This window comes from Stegastes partitus, unplaced genomic scaffold, assembly GCF_000690725.1.
Source record: "Stegastes partitus isolate 25-593 unplaced genomic scaffold, Stegastes_partitus-1.0.2 Scaffold3701, whole genome shotgun sequence".
Taxonomy (NCBI): Eukaryota; Metazoa; Chordata; class Actinopteri; family Pomacentridae; genus Stegastes; species Stegastes partitus.
In genome coordinates, this window is record NW_007581432.1 from 1 (window position 1) to 25,075 (window position 25,075).

At 40.3% G+C, this 25,075-nt stretch overlaps 1 protein-coding gene across 1 annotated transcript; it reads right to left on the bottom strand.

The window, feature by feature from the left end:
* Positions 1 to 316: 316 nt before the first annotated feature.
* On the bottom strand, positions 317 to 23,753 carry LOC103376191 (synaptosomal-associated protein 25-B-like). The gene is made up of 5 exons (XM_008306561.1): positions 23,675 to 23,753; positions 22,578 to 22,619; positions 10,505 to 10,553; positions 3,759 to 3,876; positions 317 to 440 (listed from the first exon to the last, which is right to left on the bottom strand). The coding sequence occupies exons 1-5, from the start codon at positions 23,744 to 23,746 to the stop codon at positions 317 to 319; spliced, it is 405 nt and encodes a 134-aa protein (XP_008304783.1). The 5' UTR covers positions 23,747 to 23,753.
* Positions 23,754 to 25,075: the final 1,322 nt, after the last annotated feature.

The following is a 25,075-nucleotide window of genomic DNA, read 5'->3' on the forward strand; positions in this document are numbered from 1 at the left end:
AAAAAACTTAACTACTGTGGTAATATAAGCCAAAATGTGATGTCCATGCAGGTCTTAGGAGGTTAAAAGTCAAATGTTGAACCAATTCCAGGCTAAATCTCATGTGACATTACGTATTTATGGATGTAAACAGTATCACAAACTCAAAGATATTCGACAACATATCTAAGCATCTATATACACACACAGAAACAAGCAAGCCGCCCACACACACACACACACACACACACACACATGAACACGAACACGAACACGAACACACACTGACGCACACAGTGGCACGCGTAAACCAACACCTACACACACACATATATGCTTACCTGCGGATGAAGCCCCCACTGATGGCCATCTGTTCGCGCTCGTCCACCACTCGAGCCCCCGGCTGGCTGTTCACCACTCCATCCTGGTTGGCTCCCCAGGCCTGGCCCCCGCCCTTAATCCTACCACACACACATTTCAGTCAGGGACACTGTCGCTGCTTGTGAGTGTTTGTGAATATTGCTGTGCATATTTGTGAACTGTTTTGTGAATGTGAAGTGTAGGTGAGCCAGTGTGTGTATATGTGTGTGTGTGAGTGTGTCCATGCAGTTTTACTACATGCATGTTTTTTTTTTTTGCGATTCACTATCAAAACATATACATGAATATATGTTTAGAATGCAATGCAAACATGAGGTCGGGCCAATTAGTCGACTAGAAGCAACATGCCACGTATGATAAAGTTCCATACATGCAGTTTGTTAGTGAATAATTGATCCAGCATGCAGATCAATTGAATCAAAACACAATAAGCTCACACGTGTGCCTTCTGTGAGAGAAATCAGAGCTGAGAAAACCCTTTCCCACAAGCAAATACAAAGAGCACAAACACAGAACACAATAAGCAGACTCCAGACAGAGGAGACACCAACACACACACACACACACAGATACACAAACATGCAGTGAGACAACACGCAAGGCAGAAACATATTACACACTGTTTGACATGGGAAAGGGAAACATGTAAAGAGGAACAGGATCAGATATATGCTGTATCTATTGAAAGAAAGCTGTCCAGTTAGATTCAGTGTGGTGAAAAAAACAACCAAAAGGAAAAAAACAAAAACAAAATCAGTGATCATTTTGCATGGAAGACTAGCTGTGATGAGCCCTTCATTTCATCTGGATGGATAGATCTGTGGGATGATAGACTGCATTCAGTCAAATAAGCAAATGTAATTCTTAGCGTTTGTTTCATGATGCTTGGAGTATCTGATAGGTGAAGGCCTCCACTGAGGACAACGCAGTGAATCAAGTTCATTTTGCTCCGTTTCCAATGAGTGACGCTCATTTTGCGTCTCACAGCGTTGTCTTGAGGTGGTGCATGACACCCATCAGGTGCTCCAGTCAGGCTAGAACAACAAGCAAGAATTATTTTCTTCATGCTATTTGACCCGGGGCTGCCATATACAGAATCTAGATCCAATGAAACACATGACGTAACCACAGGATTACATAACAAGTGGTTCATGAAAGGGAGGACCAAAGAGCTATAGAATATACAAGATCCCAACCCAAAACAATGCCGTCTGGAAGCATTGCCAAGGTGTACCAAACAGATGTGGCAAACACCTAATAGAAACAAACTATTCATCCAAAATCAAGTTGTGGCTGTTTAAAAAAACAAACAACCTGACAACTTATCCTAGAAAATGACAACTAACACAACAGATTAGCTGTATTTGTTAGAGTCAAGATCCTTACTTAGAGGTCAGATACAAAACAGATAATTTATCTTTGGTTCTGTTTAAGAGAAAAGCTGATTTTAACTAATAAGTGACCTTAAATACAATATGTTGCACGTACTTCCTTTAAGGCATCGTTCTGTCAACCCAACATAGAATATAGCCTGTGATTGTTTTTATTGGGAGGGAGGGTTGTCATTCACTTGTGTTTTCTATAGCTCTGAGATACACAACTACATACAGTACATGTATTACAGGTCCCAAAGTAAAGTAAGCTCAGACATGACTCAGTGGCCATAGTTTGGCTGTTGAGGGCTTCAGAACACATCACACAGGAGTTTGGCAAAACTGGCATTAGGATTCCATCAAAGATTTCAAAGTATTTGAAAATTATTGATTAAAATGGTGTGACCGGATGTTGAGTGTGCTCAGAAAACAAGTTTGCCCAACTCATGTATGATATTTCATTATGTTAGACAGTCTTGAGGGAAAAGAAGCATACACTGTAGTAATAGTCTGTAACCTGAGGGCCAAAAACCAAAGCCGCTCTCACTGCTTCAACATCTATTTTTGTTTGTAAGTGATGAAATAGCAACTATAGTTACAGTCCAGAGAACACCTTGAACTATTAAAAGGTTTGTGTACTGTACTGTCAGTAGAGTAAATAATTCAAAAACACTTAGTAAATCTTTGTACAAAAACCCAAAAAATGACTCTTAAAGGAATAGTTCGACATTCTGGGAAATACGCCTACAGAGTTTGATGAAAGATTGATACCACTCTTGCTCGTGTACACACTAAATAAAGCTGCCAACAGCAGACAGGTAGCTTAGCTTAGCACATCTTAAGCTCACTAATTAACACATTAGAACTAATTTGTTAGTCTGTACAAAAACAGCATCGGCCAGGGAATAGTCCGACACGTAACTTAAACAACAACATGTATTCTTTTCATTCTTTGAGTTGTATATACAATAAACAAACTAAATATAATGTATTAATTAATGAGCTTTTGAGATGCTGGTGGTTAGAGTTTATATACATAGCTTGGCTAGCTGTTTCTCCCTGCTGCCAGTCTATGTGCAAAGCTAAGCTAATGGTCTGCTGGCTCCGCATACATATTGACCATCAATGCTTTCACCTGACTCTCTGCAAAAAAGAAAATAAATGTATTTCTAAAAGTTTAAAGTAGATTTCTGATCTGAATGACTCATTAGATTGTCTGACAGCAAGTACTGGCTGTATATTACTTGTATTTTCTTGATTACAACAGCAGCAAGTTAAAATAAAGTTACACATTTTTGAAAACACATTAAGTGAAAACTTCCAAATTGCTGGAAGTAAGATTCTATCACAATGGAACAAAAGTTTCTACTGATCATTTAAAATACCGCTTTGGTTGAGTGTGTCGCAAGAGCCCCATATAATCAATTAATTTGTGTAAAACATTAAAAAAAAGTCAATATTAATAGGTTATCAATTGGCTACAATGGGGGTAACATTTAAAATGAGCAATGAAGAAGAAGGCAACTAGTTGATTTAGTCTTTGGTTGGGTTGGACTTGCACACAGCATGATGGCTCATGCTGCAGGGTGTCAGGGTGGGTGATTGGGTGGGGTTTACAGGGTTGGTGGGTGCCGTGGCCAAGATCCGTGTGGATGCTGCTACCTGCTGGAAGAGAATCTCTCATCCAATGTGGAATGAAGGGCTTTTGAGGACAACAGCCACTGAGGCTGGCATCGGACCAGTCGTGCACATGTTGTGGTGTGTGTTGTCCATGTACGTACACAATCTTTCACTCGACCTCAGTCTTAATTTAAACAGACAAACACACACACACACTTGTGCATGCGGTGCTGGAGCCTGTTCAGAGAGTGTGTTGTTGTTGTTGTTGTTGTTGTTGTGGCATTAGGCCTGACTGCTCACACCACAGTTCACCATGCTCTACACACCAGAAGCAGGCAGATGGATGGAGAGGCAGGTAGGCAGGCACTGAAACACATGCAGTCAGGCGACACAGGCATCACCTACTTGTTACAGGGACATGAACATAGACCACAGAACTGTCCTAGATTGTTCAAATTCTTTTCTGCATCCTTCATGTCCTTATTGATTTGGTCCATCCCCTCCTCGATGCGCTCCAGTTGTTCTGATTACCAACACATTGTCATTTATCCCAGCAAAAGAACGAAAGCACATGAGAAGAGAAGAGAGGAGGAAGAAGTCGCGGGGGGTGGGTAGGGGAGGAGAGTAGAGAGGGGAGACAAAGGAGAGGAGACAAAAAAAGACATTGACTGTGACAAGAGAGACATCAGACATCACCACCACCACCAGCACTGGACAGGCAAGAGCGCGGAGCTCCTCGCCGGTACCTACTTTTTAATACATGGGCATATCAGACCACAGCATTGTCCTATATCTTTTAAATCTTTCTCGGCCTCCTTCAGGTCTGCGTTCACCTTGTTCATGCCCTCCTCCACACGATCAAGTTGTTCTGGTGAGGACAAAGGCATGAGAGCAGTGAAATAAAATGGACTGGTTCGTCTCGAGGTTGGGCGCGCTACGCTACAGTGCAAGAGGCAGAATGTTTCGGGCTGGGTGCAGAAGGCAAAGCAGGCAACAAGCATTAAGAGCACCTTCGTATTTCTGCTTACACAATGAGTTAAAACGATATTAATCCTAATTTCTCCTCATCTGTACCTTTTAGTGTGACTTTTTTCTTCAGCTTTTGCAGTTTTTTTCCCCCCTACCTCCATCCACAGGGACATAATTCTTTTCTCTGTATTTCATCTGAGTGGCAGTAGCAGTGTGCTTCATCCAGAACCTCATCTGTACATGAATTCTGCCACTTTCACCGTTTGAACACTACTGCATGTCAATGAGAGCAGACATGACAAAGAGAGTTAAAGATGAGAACAAATTTACAGTTGCTCTAATGAGGCAAAGTTCAACGGGTGAAATCAACCCAGACGAGATCCAAAATGAATCGAAAGACAAAGAAAGAGTGGATTTAGAAGAGTCTAAATGGACAGAAACAGCCTAAATGAAACTGTGACAGCGTATTAAAGATAATAAATAAATAAATAAATAAATAAATAAAAACCCTAAAAAAACAAACCATGTAATGAATGACTAAAATAAATGACTGAAAAAGCATCATGTAGGTGCATGAAGACTTGCACATTTCCTTCCTCAGATGGCCAATCCGGTGCAGTGCTATAAAAAGCCCTGATTCAAGGTCAGAGCCTCTCTTTGGCTGGTTAATGGTTATAGGACAGGAGAGCTGTTATCTCCATCAGTGGAGGAGGGCATTCTGTCTCTCAGGAAAAACTCCTCAGGGTTTGATTAGTCACATTGTAATGCAGACAATACAGATGGTCATTTCACACAGCTTCAGTCTCTACAGCGGCTACAATTAGCGATCTCTATCTGAAGCCTGCTGTAACGAAGGGCTTCTGAAGCGTTGTTATGATATGGACCTTAGATTTAATTGTAAAAATGTCAGGGAGAGGTCCACAAAATAAACAAATCTTTATGGTGAGGCAGATCTTAAAAGCTAAATTCTTCCAACACTGTGTTAAACTGAGGAGTTAACCAATGAAGTGCTACAGGAGACAACTAAAAGGCCTTCAGTAATTATCCCACACAAAGTGAAGGATCAAGCAGAGGAGGGCCGTGTGAGGGAGAAAGAGAAATTGTTGATCTTCTCAGCTTTGGACAGGCAGGCCTGACTTAACAACTTGCCTCCTCCCCCCCTCTCTGAGGATTACCCTGGGATGGCCTCCGATGCCCTCCTCTGTCCTGCATAGTGAGTCAAAGTGAGATGAGTTGACTGTGGGTGGAAAAAACTGAAACAGCAGTCTCACGATTAAATGTTTTGTTGACCCATCCATTAAGAAGGGGCCAGACCTCATGCCAGGAAATCTGTGAGACAATGGGAGGAGGGTAAGGTTCCTAGATGGTGTGAAGTGGGTCACTACCTTGAGGGTGCCCAGATGTGAAAGAAGACAAACCACTGCTGTTACAGTTAGTTTTACGCTTTTTAACACTGAATGAAAGGTGAACAATTTAACGTAGACTTGCATTTTAACATTAGCAAGATGCGAGGAAAATGAAGTGGATCCAACTTTAGGCTGGTGTTATACTTTCTATGTCCATGACCATATGAGTCTGTCCAAGTGTGTGAGAGTCCACGCAGGCCTCTCTGCAGACGTCTGCATGTAGCTCGAAAGATCTACCTCACATGTATGGATGGGAGGCGTTCTTAGCTCAAAGCGACAAGACAGCAGTGTACGGGCAGTGGTGTATTTCCTGTGTCCTTGAGGGTCCACCTGAGTCCATGTAACGTACATTTCATCACACCCCAAGTCCACCAGATCAGTTAGCTTGTTTTGTATGGTGGTTTTCTGGTTGGTAACGAAGTCATTATTCTGTTACGCTTGTATTTTAAGTTTTTTCAAGCAGGATAACGTTAGACAAACATAAACAACTCACCTGAATTAAACACTGATGTTGTTTACCTTTATTTCACAATTATATAACCTTGATTTTAGCTTTTCCAACAGGCTAACACCAGCTTCATATAATGCCAAGAAGGCAGTATTTTTAGATATTTTAGCGTACTATTTCTTAACACCAATCACACCGCAAGGAACATTTAGCTACTTCTTTAAACTTGACAAAACATTACGTTAACACTACATTCTTGAGCACATAAACATGACAGTTTGTAAACAAAACAAACGCGTTGATCTTCTGCTGCTGTCTTTTCATCGGCTTATGGACCCTACAGGCTCATACTTGGACCATCTTGCATCTATCACTGGATTTCCTCTTCTCTACCAGTCACAATCTTTCCTGCACACAAGTGTTTTCACCCAAGTGAGGGTACCTGCTGGAACAACTCATATTGTCCTTCTTGGGAGCGAAGCAAACCAGGCAGCCATATTGGCCACAGCTCACGAAGCATCATCTATGCATCATCCGCTTTTGTCCTCCATCACATCCTCTGGCTGTTTACATAAAAAATATACTGACTCTTAGCTTCACCGCAATATGTAAAATATATATCTTCAACTGTGTGTTCGACCTGGTAAAAGTGATATCACCCACAGCATCACAAACAGTCAACATGAAGCCAAATGACACACTGATGGGTGCTACACAGAACAATATTCTGTTGATTGTCTCTGAGTTACTGAGGAGGGTTGATGAATCGCTCTCAGTCTCAGTCCAGAGATGAACTGGTAAAGAGAAAAAATGGATCAACCTAGATCACAATTCATCAATTTAATTCAATTATTGCAGGTCCTATTATTATGAATATAAATCATACCACACTTATTGCGCGGCTGAAAACGTAGCCGAGGAAAGCTGAGTTGACTGAGTCAGAGCTATAATCCATCCGCTCTGACTGTGGGTCTAATTCAGGTCAACATGCATGTAACAGCCGAGCAGGGAGGGACTCATTAGCTGCAGAGAGACCTCCAGCACAGGTAATACATCACTGTATGAAATGACAAATCTCTTCCTATGTGTGACCTGTATGTGTGTGTGTGCATGTGTGTGTGTGTAAAGGGCACAGGGATTAGTCACACCCCAGTTTACTGCTCGACAAGACTGTATTAATTATTACAGCTCACGGCAAGCTATTACACCCAAGTATTTATTTCTGCAATGGCGATATACGAGGAATTCTTGAAGCAAATAACATGTGGAATCTGACAGAGCCTCGAACAGCAAAGGCTGCCATCATCAGTAAACGACAGAGAAGGAAAGAAAAAGAGGGAACAGAGGAAAGAGCTACATCATTATTACAGCCACAGTTACATCCAGATGAAGGCAAAGGAGAAAGAAAAGAGAGGAGGTCAGGAAAACAGCAAAGGAAAGAAGAGAAGGAGCATGAAATAGAGTAAAGGAAAGGAAAGGCAGAGAGGGAGACAGATGGGGGGTCAGGTATAGAGGACATTAGCTCAGAGGCAGAGGTAATTTAAATCTGTGAATTGATTGCTGTCCTGTGATAACAGCAGTGAGCTGTGGCAGCAGTTAGTCTGGGGGGAAGTAGAAGGAAGGAAAGAAGGAAGGAAAGAAGGAAGGAAGAAAGGAAGGAGAGCGAGAGAGGAGAGAGAAAGGGGGAAACAGGCTATCTGTTCCTTTGACAGGCCAATTAGGCTGCTCTTTCACGCATGGAACTAAGCACAAGCCTTTGGTAACACACACACACACACACACACACAGACAGACACACACACATTCCACTCTTACTACGACTACACACTCCTCTACACACTGTAAATGTGCCTTTACGCTACATGTGCACTCACAAAACACCAGTCACTTTAATGTGGGTGCAGACAATGAAAACTTTGTAAGTCTTCAAACATTAGTCTGATAACAATAAAGACACATCAGGTGACAGTTCCAACACGTCACTCTGACTGCAGCTTGTGTCCTTTTAGCCAATACTTTTAGAAAAAAAAAGAAGCACATTCCAAACAATTTAGAAGAGCAAACTGGCTGGTGGAGTGGACAAACTTCAGAAGTTTGCTCCCAATCTGTGAATGTGTATCTGGCAGTTTATCACAGTCACAGTTCTCAGTGCTAAGTATTTATATTTACTGCAGTTTACCAATATTTCATATTAATGTTGTAAATCTAGAGATGTTGAGTTCAGATATTCTGCTATTGACAAATGCAACTTTTGGTTTCACGTCACAAAAAAGTCTCAAGATTCATTGGCGAAGCCCATATTTCATTGTGTTGTTGAAGGTGGATATACTGGGCAGACTTGTAAAGCTTTCTCTTGCAGACTTCATTAAAGAGTCCCAATTTGCCCCGTTTAATTCACAAGAACCACCCAAATACTGTGTACAATGGCTATTCATGAATAACTCCACGAAGAGTTCATCTGCAGATGTTTCATTTTTCATAAACCATGATTTTGTCTTTGTGTATTCCAAGTGATATCCCTCCTTTTTACAAATTCAAAGTTAGTATTTTTTTGGCAAAAGCAGATGACTCTGGATTTTGTGTTTCAAAGTTAAACACAGTCATGTAACAGATAGAAGTTACTTTACAGTACAAAAAGCCAACATTACAATGAAATTCTCCTGCAGACACGGACAGCGCATCTCTGGCTGAACAGAACCATCGGCATGTCGTGCCACCTGACCTGAACACAGCACACGTGTTTGTTAAATTAATCTATGAATTAATTCATTTTTGTTGAAGAACAGTGCTGACTTTCTAAACTATTCCGAAACACATTTAGGATTTAGAACGTGCTTTGCATTAGGAACAACTTACGTCAGTCAGCTGAGTTTTTAAAGGGTGGCACTTATCCGTTTTTGCAAATGAACGCTTTATTTAGTTTGGACATAAAGTCCTTCTTACGGTCAAACAAAGCTTGCTTCAGAATAGTTCATGACATGAAGTGCATCATTAAAATCTAAGAAATGTGTTTCAGAATAAATTAATAGTTAATGTAAGCGACATTATGTGGTCATCAGTGCTTTTGCTGTTTCCTTATCTGATATGTAAATTAAAAACTCCTTAGTCTATATAATTAATACACAAAACTCTGACTAAGTATCATGTCAGATTCATATTTCAAACTGTCTCATTTATTCTTCATTCTAAACAGGTCCTGCATAAACAAAGCTAATGTTAGCTACACTGCATAAATCTCCACTTGCACTTAGAACTGGGCTACACTTGAATTTAAAAACAGCTGACACAACTTAGCTCCCCGTCTGTTGCTGCACGCTACTTATGATTTGGGCTTATAAATACATCCGTAAAGTTTGTGGAATAGCAAAGCAAGATTTTAGAAAAACAATGCTTAAAGTCAATGCTGCAGAGGCTGAGATGTCCTGAGTTATAATTCCTAAAATGAGTCAAGCTCCATAAACTAGAGCTCCTTCGCCACACTTTGTAACACCAGCTTTGTAATAACTGAAGTGGGTCAAACATCAGATATATCTGAGTTTTTACAACTGAAATAAAAGATAAGAATGCTTGTTGTTACTTGGTATGCTTCTTTTTCTGCCCTTTCTCTAAATATCACCTTTTTTGCTGAAGTCCTGTCATCTATTCTGGCCTTTGAAAATCCGAAAGAAGGAGGAAAAATCCTTAGTTTGAAACAATTCATGTCCACGGAAAGGCCAGTGTCCCTCTAATTCCTAATGGTGAATTATGTCATGAAAAGGGCAGAGAATGTGGAAAAGAGGCACAGTATATATAGTATTAGCAGTTAAATTGATCATTATTTTACCTCCCAAAGGATAATGGTAAAATCTATGTGGCACGAAAGTAGTAATAATCTATCAGGTGGTCTGTCAGGTGTCCTGGAAACACGTCCAGCTTACTTAAAAAGTGTTTTACACCAAGAAGTTATGAATATTTAACAACTCACTCAAAATAATAATACTTATAGTATAAATAATAAATAAGTTTGTATTTTTCTTACTAATAAGAACAAAAGTGTATGTAGGGAGGCAAAGCAGAAGGCGAGCTCAACAGTATCATCCAGTATAACTGTGTTAGCCACATTAGCAAAGACTCCAGCTAATGTTACTTTGACAAAGAAATGAAGAGCTCTTCTTCTTTAGTCATTACAAAACCAGAACATTTCTTGTTCTCGTGTTCTGCAGTGTCATACTGGACGTACTGATGATGACTCTCCCATCGTACAGCGTAAAACTGCAGCGAGAGAGGATCAGGAGCAGAGCAGATTAAAGTGAAACAGATTGTTCAGTGAACTCTCCCTACCAACTTACCTCCCTGCTCATCCAGCATGACCAGAGTCCTGATGCCGGCATCTTTACTCTAACAGACAGAAAGGTGAAAGGAAGACAGCGTAGAAAAGAAGTGAAAGGGAAAAAGAGGAATAAATGTGACAGATGAGTGAAGGTCACCAGAGCAGAACAGAACAGAGCTATCAAAGCAACAGAAGTGGGTCGAATTACAATTTGAAATCACATTTTTGAAACTGAGCTTGTGTAGCAAAGCAGAAAATAGTATATTCTGACATCTTTCTTGCCGAAAAAGTTATACCACTCTAATGTCTGTGTGGCAACTATAAAGTCAAAGCTACCTGGGTTACAAAGACTAGACTAGAGCTCCATATTTAACAGAGAGATGAGCATTAGTCTTTTTATCTGTCGCTCAGAACGAAAACAAATCAGCATATTTACCAAAATTTCAAACTACTACCTTTAACTAAAGTAATCAGTCAGAAAAGATAAGAATTTTTATGTTAAATTTGATCCCTGAAGAGAGTAAAGTCATGCAAATAAAAGGTAAGAGAAGAAAAAATACAGTTTATGATGACAACCTGTGTGAAATAAATGTAACCACGATGCACAGTGTCAGTGGTGTGTGAAGGAACTGGGGCTATAAAGGGTTTGCTCAAGAAGGAGTTCATTTGGTTTTCTGTATAATTTTATAGGGTCTATACCAGAAAATTTAAATGTGTTATAAAAATCGTGTTTCTCTATTGGAAAGCAAGTTGGCTCAAAGTCTCTTGTAATAAATGTGCCATAAAAATAACAACAGAAACCAGGTGGTGCCAAAGTCAGGAGACATTGCTGGGCCCTTCACATTTTTTCATAAAACCCTGTTAAAGCTAAAAACGGACTTTAATCCAGCAGAGAAACAACCAGGAATAAAACAAAACTGTAAATACCCTAAATCTCAAAATGCCACAGATATATTCATGCGTACCTCTATACATTTTCTTGGGATAAATTTGCCCACAAAAGCGACATGTGCTTTATTTGTTATGTTCAGTGGGCTGCAGCTTGTGGAGATTTGCTGACAAAGCTCCGGTAATGTTACATTCTGATTTGGCTTACAGAGTTGGCAAACGCTCAGACACACAAACATGAACACGTGCGCACAGAACACAAACGTCCATGCAGACTCGTTGTTTCTCTATGCGTGGACTTCATCACATAATAACACACTTGAGTGAGCACACATTAAACAGTGTACATACGACCAGTTTCATGCTCTCCGAGAGCCTGAGACCTCTGACAGATATTAAAGTCCAGTGGTCATTCAGGTCACGCATCAGTTGTTTTTGATCAAAGTGTGGTGTGACCTTCTTGGAGCAGTGATAGATTGGACCGGCGCTGCAGGTCAGTTAGTTAGACATGTCGTTGATATTAGTATCACTCAAACTCCTGCCAGTGGCCTTGGATCTGCATCACAGTGAAGTGAAATTGTTGTCGATGAATGAGCGCTCAGAGAGTTTTTTTCTGCAAATGTATTTACATAAGCTTTAAGGACAAACAAATAATTCTCTACATCAAACTCCGCAGGCCCAGTGTTTGCAGATACATGTGCGTAAATCCAGTGGGAGAAGTGCTTGTTTACCCAGGAGGAATCATGGGAAATCACAGGATATCTGACCACGCCAGCTGGCATAGTCTGATGTGGTGACATCACCTCTTTCTGCATGGCTGCCTCAACACACATGCATGCACACAGACGACCAGGTCTTTTTCACACTTTGCACTGATTTACTGACTCCTCTGATGCTGTTCAAGCCATTTTTCCCAAAATAATTTCATACCAAGGAAATGAACACGGAGAGTGCTTTTCAAGAGATTAATAGAGATTAATATTTTACACTCATTTAATCTTTTCTTCTTTGTTCTTCATTTCTATTCTCAGCAGCAGTGCTGATGTAAAACAGACCTTTTTAATATTTTGTGAATTTTTAAGCACATATAGTTGACTCATAAGGTAGGGAGAAATCACCTTTCATCTTTTTCTTAGTTTCTTAACCTTTGATGTCTTAAAGGTGAGGTGATTTAAAGGTGTTCTAAGAGGCTCAATGTGGGGTCTGTATCAGTTACAGCCCTTAGAGTAAACACAATTGGTATTGATCTTTCATCAAGATATCCACTCTGCTGTCTCCTGGAATCCATTCTAATCCAGTCACCGTGAAGACGAGTGCAGCTGAGGTGATATCTGATACCTAAACACAAATCTCCTGAAGTCGTATGTTTTGGAATCAAAGGATCAGTTGATTGATTAAGTGTGTCTATATATGTTATCCAGTTCCAGGAACAACTGCAGCGTAGGATAATGTTTACTTCAGTCTAATCCATTTTTAAATCAGGCTGTCAAAAATGTAAATCTCTACATGTGAAAATAATCTGTTTAGGTATTATTATTATTATATTATATATTATTTCTTTAACCCTACTAACTCCTATGTCACATTAATGCTGCAAGCAGCGTTAGTCGGGTCCTCGGTCTGCGTTGGACCCTCATGCCCATCTGACCGTTCTTCAAGTTAAACCTGCTTTAAGTTGAAGGAGCCATTTTTCTGTCTCTGCTCAGCCTGTCAGTGAGTCACATGACCAGCTGCACTGAATTTCACTGATTTTCTGGACATTTCTTTTTTTTCCTCTCTCTGAGTGCTACAACTTCACTTGTAGCTAGCTAGCAAAAAGCTTAGCTTTAGTAGAAAAAAAAAATCTGCGTAGCTAATGATTGCAGATGTAAATGAACATTAGCTACATGTTAATCACTTGTTAGCATTGCAGAGAAACTAGGCCTGTGACAGCATGACAGCTGTGGATGAAATGGGGCAGAGGATGTGGCCGGCCTGAATGTTGTTTCCCTTGAAAAGTGCAAAGAGCGCCTGATTTCAACACATAAATACTAGCATTGGGTAAATTCCACCCATAAAATATGTTGCCCTCTATCACTAACGCCGGGTATATTTTACCTGATATAATAATCTGGATAAAATATAGTTTTCATTAATTTATGTCAAAGTACAACACTGTATGACAAATTGTAGTACTCTTCTTTAATTTCCTAATATACAATATCACATAACATTTTTTTAAAAAGTACCATGGGGGACCCTATAAAAAGGCAGCAAAATTATTGAAAAATCAGGTAATCCTGAACGAGAAATTTCCAAACAGAAAAAATAATGGAGCTGAGAACTTGTTCTTTGGTCCAGCCATTCCTGGGACATGTGAGCCTTGTCTGGTGAAGGCACAGTCTTTCTGCATCACTGACAACTGTGGCAGAGATTGACAAAAAATGGCATTTTTTCAGAGGGGAAACATTACCAAATTTTTTTGACTACATGAATTTCCTTGGAAAGACTCCATACCAGAACCAGACTGAGCCTTCACCAGACAAGGCTCACATGTCCCAGTCCTACAATTTGTCATACAGTGTTGTACTTTTACATAGATTGATGAAAACTATATTTTATCCGGAATATTATATCGGGTAAAATATACCCGGCGTTAGTGATGGTGTTACTAATTTTAACGTTAGTGTGCTCAGTCAGGAATTTCACTGATTTTCTGGACATTTCTTTTTTTCCTCTCTCTGAGTGCTACAACTTCACTTGTAGCTAACTAGCTAAAAGCTTAGCTTTAGTAGAAAAAAAAATCTGCATAGCTAATGATTGCAGATGTAAATTAACATTAGCTACATGTTAATCACTTGTTAGCATTGCAGAGAAACTAGGCCTGTGACAGGATGACAGCTGTGGATGAAATGGGGCAGAGGATGTGGCCGGCCTGAATGCTGTTTCCCTTGAAAAGTGCAAAGGAGCGCCTGATTTCAACACATAAACACTAGCATTGGGTAAATTCCACCCATTAAATATGTTGCCCTCTATCACTAACACCGGGTATATTTTACCCAATATAATAATCTGGATAAAATATAGTTTTCATTCATTTGCAGGCAAGGACCCTGCTTGCTGCAGGGTCCTCGGACCCTAACTACCCAATGTCGTGGTCAGCTTTGACCTGAAACGTTGGTCTCTCTGTAAATGAGTAAACATGTAAGTAATTAAATATGACTACATGATTCACATATAAACACATGATAATCTATGAGTTAACAACTGGGTTTGTGTCACAGAAGATATCTGTATTCATATCTGGTAAATACATGGCTATGGATGGATGTCTGCAGGTAATAGCATTTTTCTGCCTTCAGTTATAAACCTCACTAATTAAACTGCTTGTTTAATCTGTAAATGTCATGACCACCCAGCCTCAGCCCTTGCCCGTCTCCCTCTTGTTCTCTTTTCCCTCCTTCTCTCTACCTCGCTCTCCTCCTTGCTCGCGCTCTCAGTCACCTGCCTGACTACAGGTACTGGAAACAGCTGTGTGGATCAGCTCACCTGCATTCAATCATCCACCTCCTGCTATAAAAGCCCAGCTCACATTGTCCTTTTGTTGAACTCAGTCTGGTTTACCCTGTTCTGTTTTCCACTCAGTTTAGTTTGCACTTTTTGTATTGGTTTTCATTTTCACTTGAACACTTTACCTGCCTGATCTGTGTCCGCAGCCGGGTTCTGCAACCTGTCATGATGGTAAATAAGTCAGGATCCAGAAGAATGGCTGCTATATAATGCCCTCTGGACAACAGAGCCAAACTAGCCGGTTCCTCCCTGTTTCTAGTTTTTGTGTTAAGCTAACTGGCAGCTAAGGCACTAGAGTGGTATCAATGCTCTCATCCCATTCTCAACATGAAAGCAAATAAATCTAAGTGTTTAAAGACTGCATTGCAAATTCCTTCCCCATGGATCCCATTTAAGCTTGTTGTCTTGTGTTAACAGTACTGCAATAAATCAACATGTATTCTTTGAAAATACACCACTCAAAAAAATAAAGGGAACACTAAAATAACATCCTACATCTCAATGAATGAAATATTCCAGTTGAAAATCTTTATTCATTGCATAGTAGAATGCGTTGAGAACAAAATAACATAAAAATGATCAGTGTAAATCAAAATTATCCCATGGAGGTCTGGATTTGGAATCATACTCAAAATAAAAGTGGAAAATCACATCACAGGCTGATCCAACTTCAGTGGAAATTCCTCAAGACAAGTCAAAATGAGGTTCAGTAGTGTTTGTGACCTCCATGTGCCTGTCTGACCTCCCTACAACGCCTGGGCATGTTCCTGATGAGGCGGTGGATGTTCTCCTGAGGGATCTCCTCCCACACTTGGATTAAAGCATCAGTCAACTCCTGGACATTCTGTGGTGCAACGTTGTGTTGGTGGATGGAACGAGACATGATGTCCCAGATGTGCTCAACTGGATTCAAGTCTGGGCAACAGGCAGGCCAGTCCATAGCATCAATGCCTTCATCATGCAGGAACTGCTGACACACTTCAGCCACATGAGGCCGAGCATTGTCATGCATCACAAGGAACCCAGGGCCCACTGCACCAGCATATGGTCTCACAATGGGTCTGAGGATCTCATCCTGGTGCCTAATGGGAGTCAGGGTACCTCTGGCTAGCCCATGGAGGGCTGTGCGGCTCTCCAAAGAAATGCCTCCCCACACCATTACTGACCCACTGCCAAACCAGTCATCCTGGAGGATGCTGCAGGCAGCAGAACGTTCTCCACAGTGTTTCCAGACTCTGTCACGTCTGTCACATGTGCTCAGTGTGAACCTGCTCTCACCCCTGAAGAGCACAGGGTGTCAATGGTGAATCTGCCAATCTTGGTGTTCTCTGGCAGATGCCAATCTCCCTGCATGGTGTTGGGCTGCTGGGTCCTCCTGCAAAAGGAGGAGGTGGCAACCTGCTGCTGGGTTGTTGCCCTCCTACAGCCCCCTCCAAGTCTCCTGGTGTACTGGCCTGTCTCCTGGTATCTCCTCCAGGCTCTGGACACTGTGCTGAGAGACGCAGTAAACCTTCTTGCCACAGCTCGCATTGATGAGCCATCCTGGATGAGCTTCACTACCTGAGCAACTTGTGTGGGTTGTAGACACCGCCTCATGCTACCTCTAGGGCTGAGAGCACTGACAAGATGCAAAAGTGACCAAAACATCAGCCAGAAAGGATGAGAACAGAGACATGGTCTGTGGTCACCACCTGCAGAACCACTCCTTCATAGGGGTTGCCTCTCATTTCCACCTGTTGTCTGTTCCATTTGCACAACAGCAGGTGAAATTGATTCATAATCAGTGTTGCTTCCTAACTGGACAGATTGATTTCACAGAAGTGTGATTGACTTGGAGTTACATTGTGTTGTTTAGGTGTTCCCTTTATTTTTTTTTTGAGCAGTACAGTTTCTCATTAAAAAGCTAAAAAAAAAAACACCACACACGCTAAAAATCCACTCAAATGCATTAGCGACTATAACACTTGGCAGGACAAGACAGATGTGAAAATGATGTGAGGAAATTCTGAGAACAATACACCTTTTCTGTCCTTATAGAAAAACAAGGTTGCGTTAAATGGCTTGCTAAGGTGTATATTTGTACTGTGTAGTTTTTTTCCAGTTGTGAAACGACCTCCGTGAACGCAGTATCATGTCGATCTTGTGTAATGAAATCTCTGACTTCAGGCCTGCTCATCAAATCAGATCTCCCATTTTACTGGCGACCTGCACCACAGAGACATTGGATTTGGACTTGATGTCCTTCACAGATTCCTGTCCATCTCTCTGTTTATCTTTCCTCCTCCCCTCATCTCCTCTCTCGCCCCTCCTGTGTTCATCTCTGTCTTTATTTTTTTTCATTTCCACCTCTCTGACCTGTTTTCTGCACATTTCATCCTGAGCTACCAAGCACTTTTTCATTTCTGTTTCCTTGCAGGCGAAGATAACAGCCTTCATAAAAACTTTAATATCTGATCTTTCCTGATAAAAACCTTTTTCCCACAAATACATGAGGTTTGTTTGCTTCCAATAACAAAATACATCACGGCATGTTTCTTCATTACTGATTCTCGTACATATATTTAGCATGCATGACTGAACAAATATTTCCTGTTTGTGTAATGTAAATAACTACTCAGTTAATAAAATGTCAATTAAAAGAGAGTTTACCACAACTGGTAACCATGGCTGTTTAACCCTTCATAGAAGCAACAAAGCTTGGGCAAAAAAAAAAAAAAAACAGATTTCAGTTATTTATGGTATTTTTTACAGTAAATAAAAATGTAAATTCCAAAACATCTACCACTGTCATGTTATGCATTGTTTCTTTAATCCAATGACAAGATGTGGATAGCTGGATTTTGTTGTACAATGACAGACTACCTGTCTTTATGCTAAAGTGACTGACACAGGGAGTGGTGTCACTGTTCTCATGCAGCTCTCTGCAATAAAATGTCCAAAAACTTGTACAAGTTGTGTTATTGATGATTTTCTGTGTCAGTGACTGTAGGAGCAGATCAGAAAACACTGCTCTGTATTTACACATTAATGTGTGTTGATTGTCAATTTGACCTATAAATGGTAGGAACCTTTCTGTCTAGGTAGTGTTTCCAACTGGAAGGGGACAAACTAGTTTTTGACCGCTAAGCAACACGCTGAAATTTACCGTATGTATTGATGTTGGTTGGAAATATGTATTTAAGAAGATTTGGATATTAAATAAAGACACTATGTGCATTGTAAAGCAATACGAGTTTGACTTTATTTAATTAGACATAGGTAACATAGCGCGTCAATTAAGTTTTCCTGTTTGGATTCCCTCAGTGGCACAAAGCATTGGCTTAGCCTCTACAGTGGAAGACTGTTGTCAGTTTGTGTGTGACGTCATGTTTTTCTCTGCTCATGACCATGAGTGAGAGCTTCAATACAGACAGTCACATTAAAGTCAGCCCTGATCGCTCACACAAGCAACCCTCTAACTGCACCGAGCTGTGAAACATGTCATGCTTTAAGATAAAGGTACAGGTCTGTGTTTATGTCTTTTAGCAGCGGCTCATTTAAATTTTGATGGAACTAAAGCCTCAGACCTGCCCCTTGTAACTGTCTCTCACTTCATTTGTTTGAGATCCCAGCACCACAGCAGCAGACGTGGTAGTCAGGTGGTGCAGGGAGATACACTCTGACGTTTCCCACTACCATATAAAATAAAGCTCATGTCACTCGCCGGTCTCAAGAATGAAATATGGGTCGCATTTGCGTGAGGCAAGGACACACTACATCACTTACTGTAAGTGTTGTTGGCATAAAATATTCAAGCTTAATAAATGAAAAAGTCGATTTTGTTTGCAGAGAGTACAGTGAGAAACAGCGTTTCCAGGAAAAAAAAAGTGCTTTGGTGTGTTATGGCTTTTGTGCATCATTAGTGAACTGCACATAAAGGCAAAACAGCAGAAATTAAGGAGATACAGTCAAACAGGTAAATACTGAATTATCAAAATAACAATCTACTCTCTCTATTAACTACTCTTTTAAATTCTAGTATCATACAATAGAGCCACAGTGCTTGTACCTTCTTTACCACTCCAAAATAAAACTAAAATAAATATATATTAAATACATTTATTTATTTTTTGTTGTTGTTGTGAATGTGTTTTCAGATTTTCCTATGGGTTTCACCTGAACTGATTTTGTTGTGTTACTCTTAAGTTTAAGTTTTTCAAATGAATAATCCACATATACTGACACTATGATACAGGTTCTGCAAGGATATTAAGCTGACAAGTTAAACAGGCTGACTTATTAAGTACAGCACAAAAAGAGAAAAAATTAACTCCTGCATTATGAACATAAAAGATTAAGACTCAGAGCAGCAGTGTAGTAACAGTGTGGGTGAGATCTATTAAGGATCTGTAGGAGGAAAGTTCAAGAAAAGGACAGAAGGCTTAAAGACGGAAGCTGCAGGATTTACTCTCCAAGTTACCTGACCTGCTTTTTCACTTTCTGCGATGTTTTATAAATAAAACACTTCATTATATCATGACTAAATGGAACATCATCTTTCATGATGTGTAATTTTTCACAGCATTTAATATTACTGATAAAGTGTAGTTGTGTTATTAATCTCAATTAATGTTTTAGGGTGTCAGAGTGCCTGAGAAACACTAAGAAAAGGGCCTTATTCTTCCTGAAAATGAAATAATCTGGTTATTTTTTCTGTAATCTGTGACACACATGAGAAAGCCCAGTGTTATGCTTTTCCCCCCCCTCAGTTTCATTAAGAAACACTTTAATCAAATTGCATTATTTTCTTTAGTAGCTATCATTTGTCAAACAGGTCACGAACATGTAAAAACAATTTAAATTTACTATTTAAATATCCTATAGCCAACAGTTGGTTAGCCTAGCTTAGCATAAAGGCTGAAAACAGGTGAATAGCTCGCTTGGTTCTGTCCAAAAGCAACAAAATCCATCCAGAGTCACTAATCAGCACGTTACAGTGAGTCTAGATTATCAGCCAAAACTCTACGTGATCACCACTACTGCATAAAAAAAGGATCGAAGGACAGCACATTTGTTTTGCTTTTTGATTGGAATAAACAAAAGAATATAATGTATTAGTGAGCTATACTCGTTTTTCCTGGTCTTTGGCTCTTTTTTGGATGGTACAGGCTATCTGTTCCTCCTGTCATTGTGCTGAGTTATGCAAATCACCTCGTGGCTCCAGTTTCATAAATAATGCAAAGATGTGAGAATGGTATTAAATTTTTCATCTATCTGTCAGTTAAAAAAAAAGAGAAAAAGCGTGTTTCTCAAAAAGTTATCCTTAAAATTTAGAATCTTCCATAAATATTGACCAATATGCTCTAAATGATCACGTACATAGAAGCGAAGCAGCTATGACACTGGAGATAAGAAGTGAATCTACTGAGTTCAATGACTATTCTGTGTCGTTAATGCTTAAATAAGCATCTTGAGTCTGTGATATTAAACCATGTCTAGTTGTCTTGTTGCTTTCATTGCTTTAATTTAATTAGAGACAAATGATAATGAATGGTATTGTTAACAGTTAAGTTAAGCTTCACAGAATAAGCACAAGGTTGTTTTTTTTTGTTTGTTTTTTTGTGGGCTGCACAGTATTCAATCTCCTCAGACAGCCATATTCTAAGGATGTGTATTTGGAGACCATTTCAGTGCCGAATCAGACCAGGTCGAGTGTAGTGTGACTGCTCTCCAACTTATTCAATTAGTGTAAGCTTCACTATAAGCCCTTGGAGCACAGGTCATGGAGTACCAGCACGTGTTTACAAGTACTGCGTGTGGAAACGGTGCACTGTGTGGTCAGAAACACAGTCAGTTTCATCACAGAACAATGGAAGAAATATAAAAATGGCAGGCTTAGTTTTAGTGTCACTAAAGCTTGGATGCTCAAAATGAAGTCGCTTTACAGATTTTGGCAATGTGCTCAAATAAATCCAAAGACATGCTTATGATAGTGATATTATTGTAACAGTGGAAGCATGTTGACTCTCATCCATAATCCATGCTGCCTTACTGCTTCATCGCGGTCCATATTGAGCTCATTACTCTGGAGGCATGCTAAGTGAGAGCGATAAAGAGCTTGTTGTTTGCCAGACAGAGAAGAGAAGCCAAAACATGACACAATAGCTGTTTGCCTCTGTGTATTTCCCTGGTTTTCAACTCCACACCAAACCCTGGGATCATCAAGAGGAAACACGCTCTGCACTAACAAACCTCCGGACTTCTACAACTTAGAAACAGCACAAAACAAATAAATGGCATTCTCTTGGCATTCTCTTCAAAGGTCACACATCAGCCACTGCCAGTGAAAAGCGCTTGTTTGTGGAGCAGGCCGCTGTTTAGGTCAGCCTCAGGTCTCCTTCTGTCCCTCGAGGATTTGTCTCATTAAGACATGGTGGCCTGTCCAGAGGCAAGAGTGGGGTCATACCTTACAGTAACTAGAGGTCCAACACACATGGACATTTAGTGCCATCAGCCTGCCAGCACTTTAAGCTAATCTTGGCCCACCAATACCGTGACCTGCTGACATGACACGTCAAGGTAAAATCAATTTAGTGACTCCACAACAGAACATGGCTTAATAACATGATTAATAATTCATTATCATCTTGGTTATTGTGATATCAACATGTATTTTAAATGCTGTCTTTTCCTACTTTGTGTTTGATTAATCCCAGATGTGTTTATTCATATAGTCAGAGTCATAAAGAACTATTTTCGATGACAATAAAGGGCTCCTGCAGCAGACCGTGTTTTTCCCCACAGAGCCTTGATTTCAACCTCATGGAGTCAGTCTAGATTGCATGACAAGACAAACGACACTAAGACAGAACAAGCCAATTTCCAAGTATCTTGAAAATCTATGTGTAAATGTGCTGAGGAGAAGTGGTGCTATGTTTAAAAAGCACATATTTCTAGATTGTAATGTTTCTGTTTACTACTCTTGTATTAGGTACATATTTTGGAAAGCAGTCTCACTTTACGGCATTTTTTTCACAATTCCTTTTATTTTTTTGGAAGCTATAGGAAACTTAATAAACCAAGTGCTGATGGACCGAGTGAAACTCTGTAAGTAAGGCAGGAGTAAAGCAAAGAGGTATCTACAAAGTGTAATCCAGAAGTCTGCACCTATAAAAACTGAAAACTGTACCTTTGAAATAGTCTTCTTGTGCAGCGATAAACTACTCCCCGTGCTCTAGCAACATTTGGAACAGTCTCTGGAAGTCCCAGAGGTGTGCATGTGCAGTTTCACCATGGACCTCAAACTTGCACAGAGCAAACATCAAAGTCAGTGTCAAACTGACCCAGCCTTCATGCTCTGGTGAACAGAGCTGGGTCTTGTTTGACACAGATGCAGAAAAGGACTTCCAGGAAGTGTTTTAAACATGCCAGAAGCACTGGTAATGGTGTATCGCTGGCTGCACAAGAAGGTTACTTCAAAGGGTGAAGCAGGCAAGTGTGAATCAGGTGCAGGGTTTCGCTTTTTATAGGCACAGTCTCTGAGATTCTTGGTCACACCACGTACAAGGACAACAACATATCAACTGTGTTGGTAAATGTCAACCAGTGAAAATATCAAGACAAATCATTTCTTTAAGGACACAATCCAATGTGTGTCACTGGATCAATGGACTCACCTCCTCAACCAGAGCCAGCATACGCCGAGTGCTCTCCAGAGACTGTAGGGAGACAGAGCAAATGGTTAGCTGAGAGTCCAGAGGAGAGCAAGTACAATACCTGTAATAGATATAACGAAGATATTACAGTGTGTTCATTTAGAAAACTGAGATTTAAATGCATAAATTGGTGGGTGGACAAAAAAGAAGATTCCAATAGTGCAGACAGACAAGTGAGCAATACTCAGACACATAATTAGCTGTAATTACTCCACTCCTCTCGTCTGATCCCATGATTAATTATGTGATTCCTATATTTTGTTGGCTAACTCTGCAGGACCCCTTAAAACTCGAACATTTCTTAAACCAAACTCTTTTTCGTTCCTAATCCTTACTTCACTCTTGCTAATCTCGTCATCTCCTGCCTCTCCTCTGCCCCCCCGTTGCTCCATACATCCATCTATCCCTGCCTTCCTTATTTCTCTTTTCCTCTACTCCCATCCCATCAATGGAGCCTCTTGGCCCTGCATTATCTCCTCATGAATGTTTAATAAGGCCATTTGAGCTGCTCTATTATTCTGCTGCACAGAATTATCTGCTCTTCCTGAGCTCCTCTCAACTCATTAAAAAGGGCAAAGTTCTTCCTTATCCAAAAAAAGCACAGTCTTGATGAAAGAGACTTAGAGAACCAACTGCTAAAACAAGGGATGGTCGCATTAGAGCAGCTGTGTCTGTCAGCCTGCAGACTTTGGAGATACATTTGTTGTGCTTATGAGGACTGGACATTTTGAAATGTCAAATTATAATTGGCATGTCATAGAAAAATCTTTGTTCACTTCAGACCACTTTTTTGCCTCACTTTCTCTACTTCTTACTTTGCCAGTAAAACTCGGTACCATCTATTAAACTAAATGTTTAGAGCTGTGAAATTAGACAGTAAAGAAGTACAAAGTAGATAAAAGATAACTTCTTCTGAGCAAAGGATAATATGGAATCCCTTGAAACTGTCCAACCCATTGAGTTACTGTTGTGTCAATCAAATTCACTTGGACAATACAGCATGATGTAGCATGTTTCCTTTTTTTTTAACGAGTGTGTATGTGAGTCTTCTACTGTACCTCATCAGCTATCTGGTCCGCGCGTGTCTGGAGGTCGGCCAGCTCATTGCGCATATCCGCTTCGTCTGCCATGATGACTGTTGAACTTTGACCTCAACGAAGAAAACTGGAAGACAGAAAGGAAGAGAGAGGCAGGTTAGTGCACCAACAATTCTACAAAATCTACAAAGGTGTTTTGTGCAGCATGTGAGCTGGAGCACAGGAAGGGATCTGATTTTTGTGCATTAACTAGCATTTAGACTGACATAAGGCGTGTATTAAAACAACCCACTGTGCTGCATTAATAAGAGCGTGTTGCTTCAGGACTGAACGCAATCCCGGACAGTTTGAGTAACATACCCACATTAAAGGATTACCAGGTGCCAAAACACACAACAGAATACTCTGAGACAAGATGTTACAACTGAACAAAGCTATCATAGCAATTATTTTACCTTTTGCTGCGATAACCGCAAGGAAAACAGTAGAAATGTGGTGAAAACATTATAAAGGGACTGTGGCAGCCCCCCTCCCAGGGCTGTGATTTTTTTTGTTGGACTGAATACATGTTGAATTCACCATCGATCAATCAAACATTACAAACACAGCTTCTTCCTCTGCACACACATGCACACACAGAGTCCAAAAAGCCTCTAAAAACACAATTGTTTAGATAAAATGGGATTTTTTTTTCTTCTATGTAAAGGCCATTCACTGCTACACGGATGGAAGTGTCTGGTTTTTTAGACTTCCATCTATAGAAGCCCAGTGCTTCCTTGTCTCCAACACCACCAAAGGTACACCACATTATTTAGAATCAATATCGTTAATATCATGAAGGTAGTGTTAATCTGGGATTACATGATAGAAGAAGTTATTTGGATGTTTGTATGACCATGTTGGAGAAAACATGTTTTAGTTCTGCAAGTGCAACGCTGGCCATCATAGAAAGAGAGAGGACACAATCTCTTCTTAGAGAAATTCTTAGTATTACACTTGGTTGTTAGTCTTGATTTTCTAAAAAGTTAAAGAGACAGCTTCAAACCCTGGATCCTTTCTTCTGACTGTTGGTTTGGAAACGTTACAGACGTAGTGGGACGCAGCCTCCTACCCCAGTTCTGACATCAGGAAGGTGTGAGAGGTGATTTCTAGAGCTGCTTAGCTCGCTTGCTACCTGAAAAGCAGTTCTGATGAAGCACACTGGCAGCTTAAAGGCAGCACAGCTCTGATCCTTCATTCAGTTGATCCAAAGTGCTTTACAGACAACAGATGGTGCCACCCAGGTCACATTACCATGAAGAAACAAACAAATATCAACCTGTTAGCCGCAGGGCTATGTTCATACTGCATACAAGGGAGCTTTTGCATGCCGTCTTGGTCTCTGGTTTTATTCTCCACTCTGCTAACCTCGAATAACAGTGT

Bases quoted from the DNA above. Each gene is read 5' to 3' on its own strand.
- LOC103376191 (XM_008306561.1), bottom strand. From the start codon at position 23,746: ATGGCAGACGAAGCGGATATGCGCAATGAGCTGGCCGACCTCCAGACA. The intron at 10,554-22,577 runs GTGAGTCCATTG...TCTGTCTGTTAG, and splicing joins TGCTGGCTCTGGTTGAGGAG to AGTAAAGATGCCGGCATCAG. The intron at 3,877-10,504 runs GTAAGTTGGTAG...GTTGGTAATCAG, and splicing joins CATGCTGGATGAGCAGGGAG to AACAACTGGAGCGCATCGAG.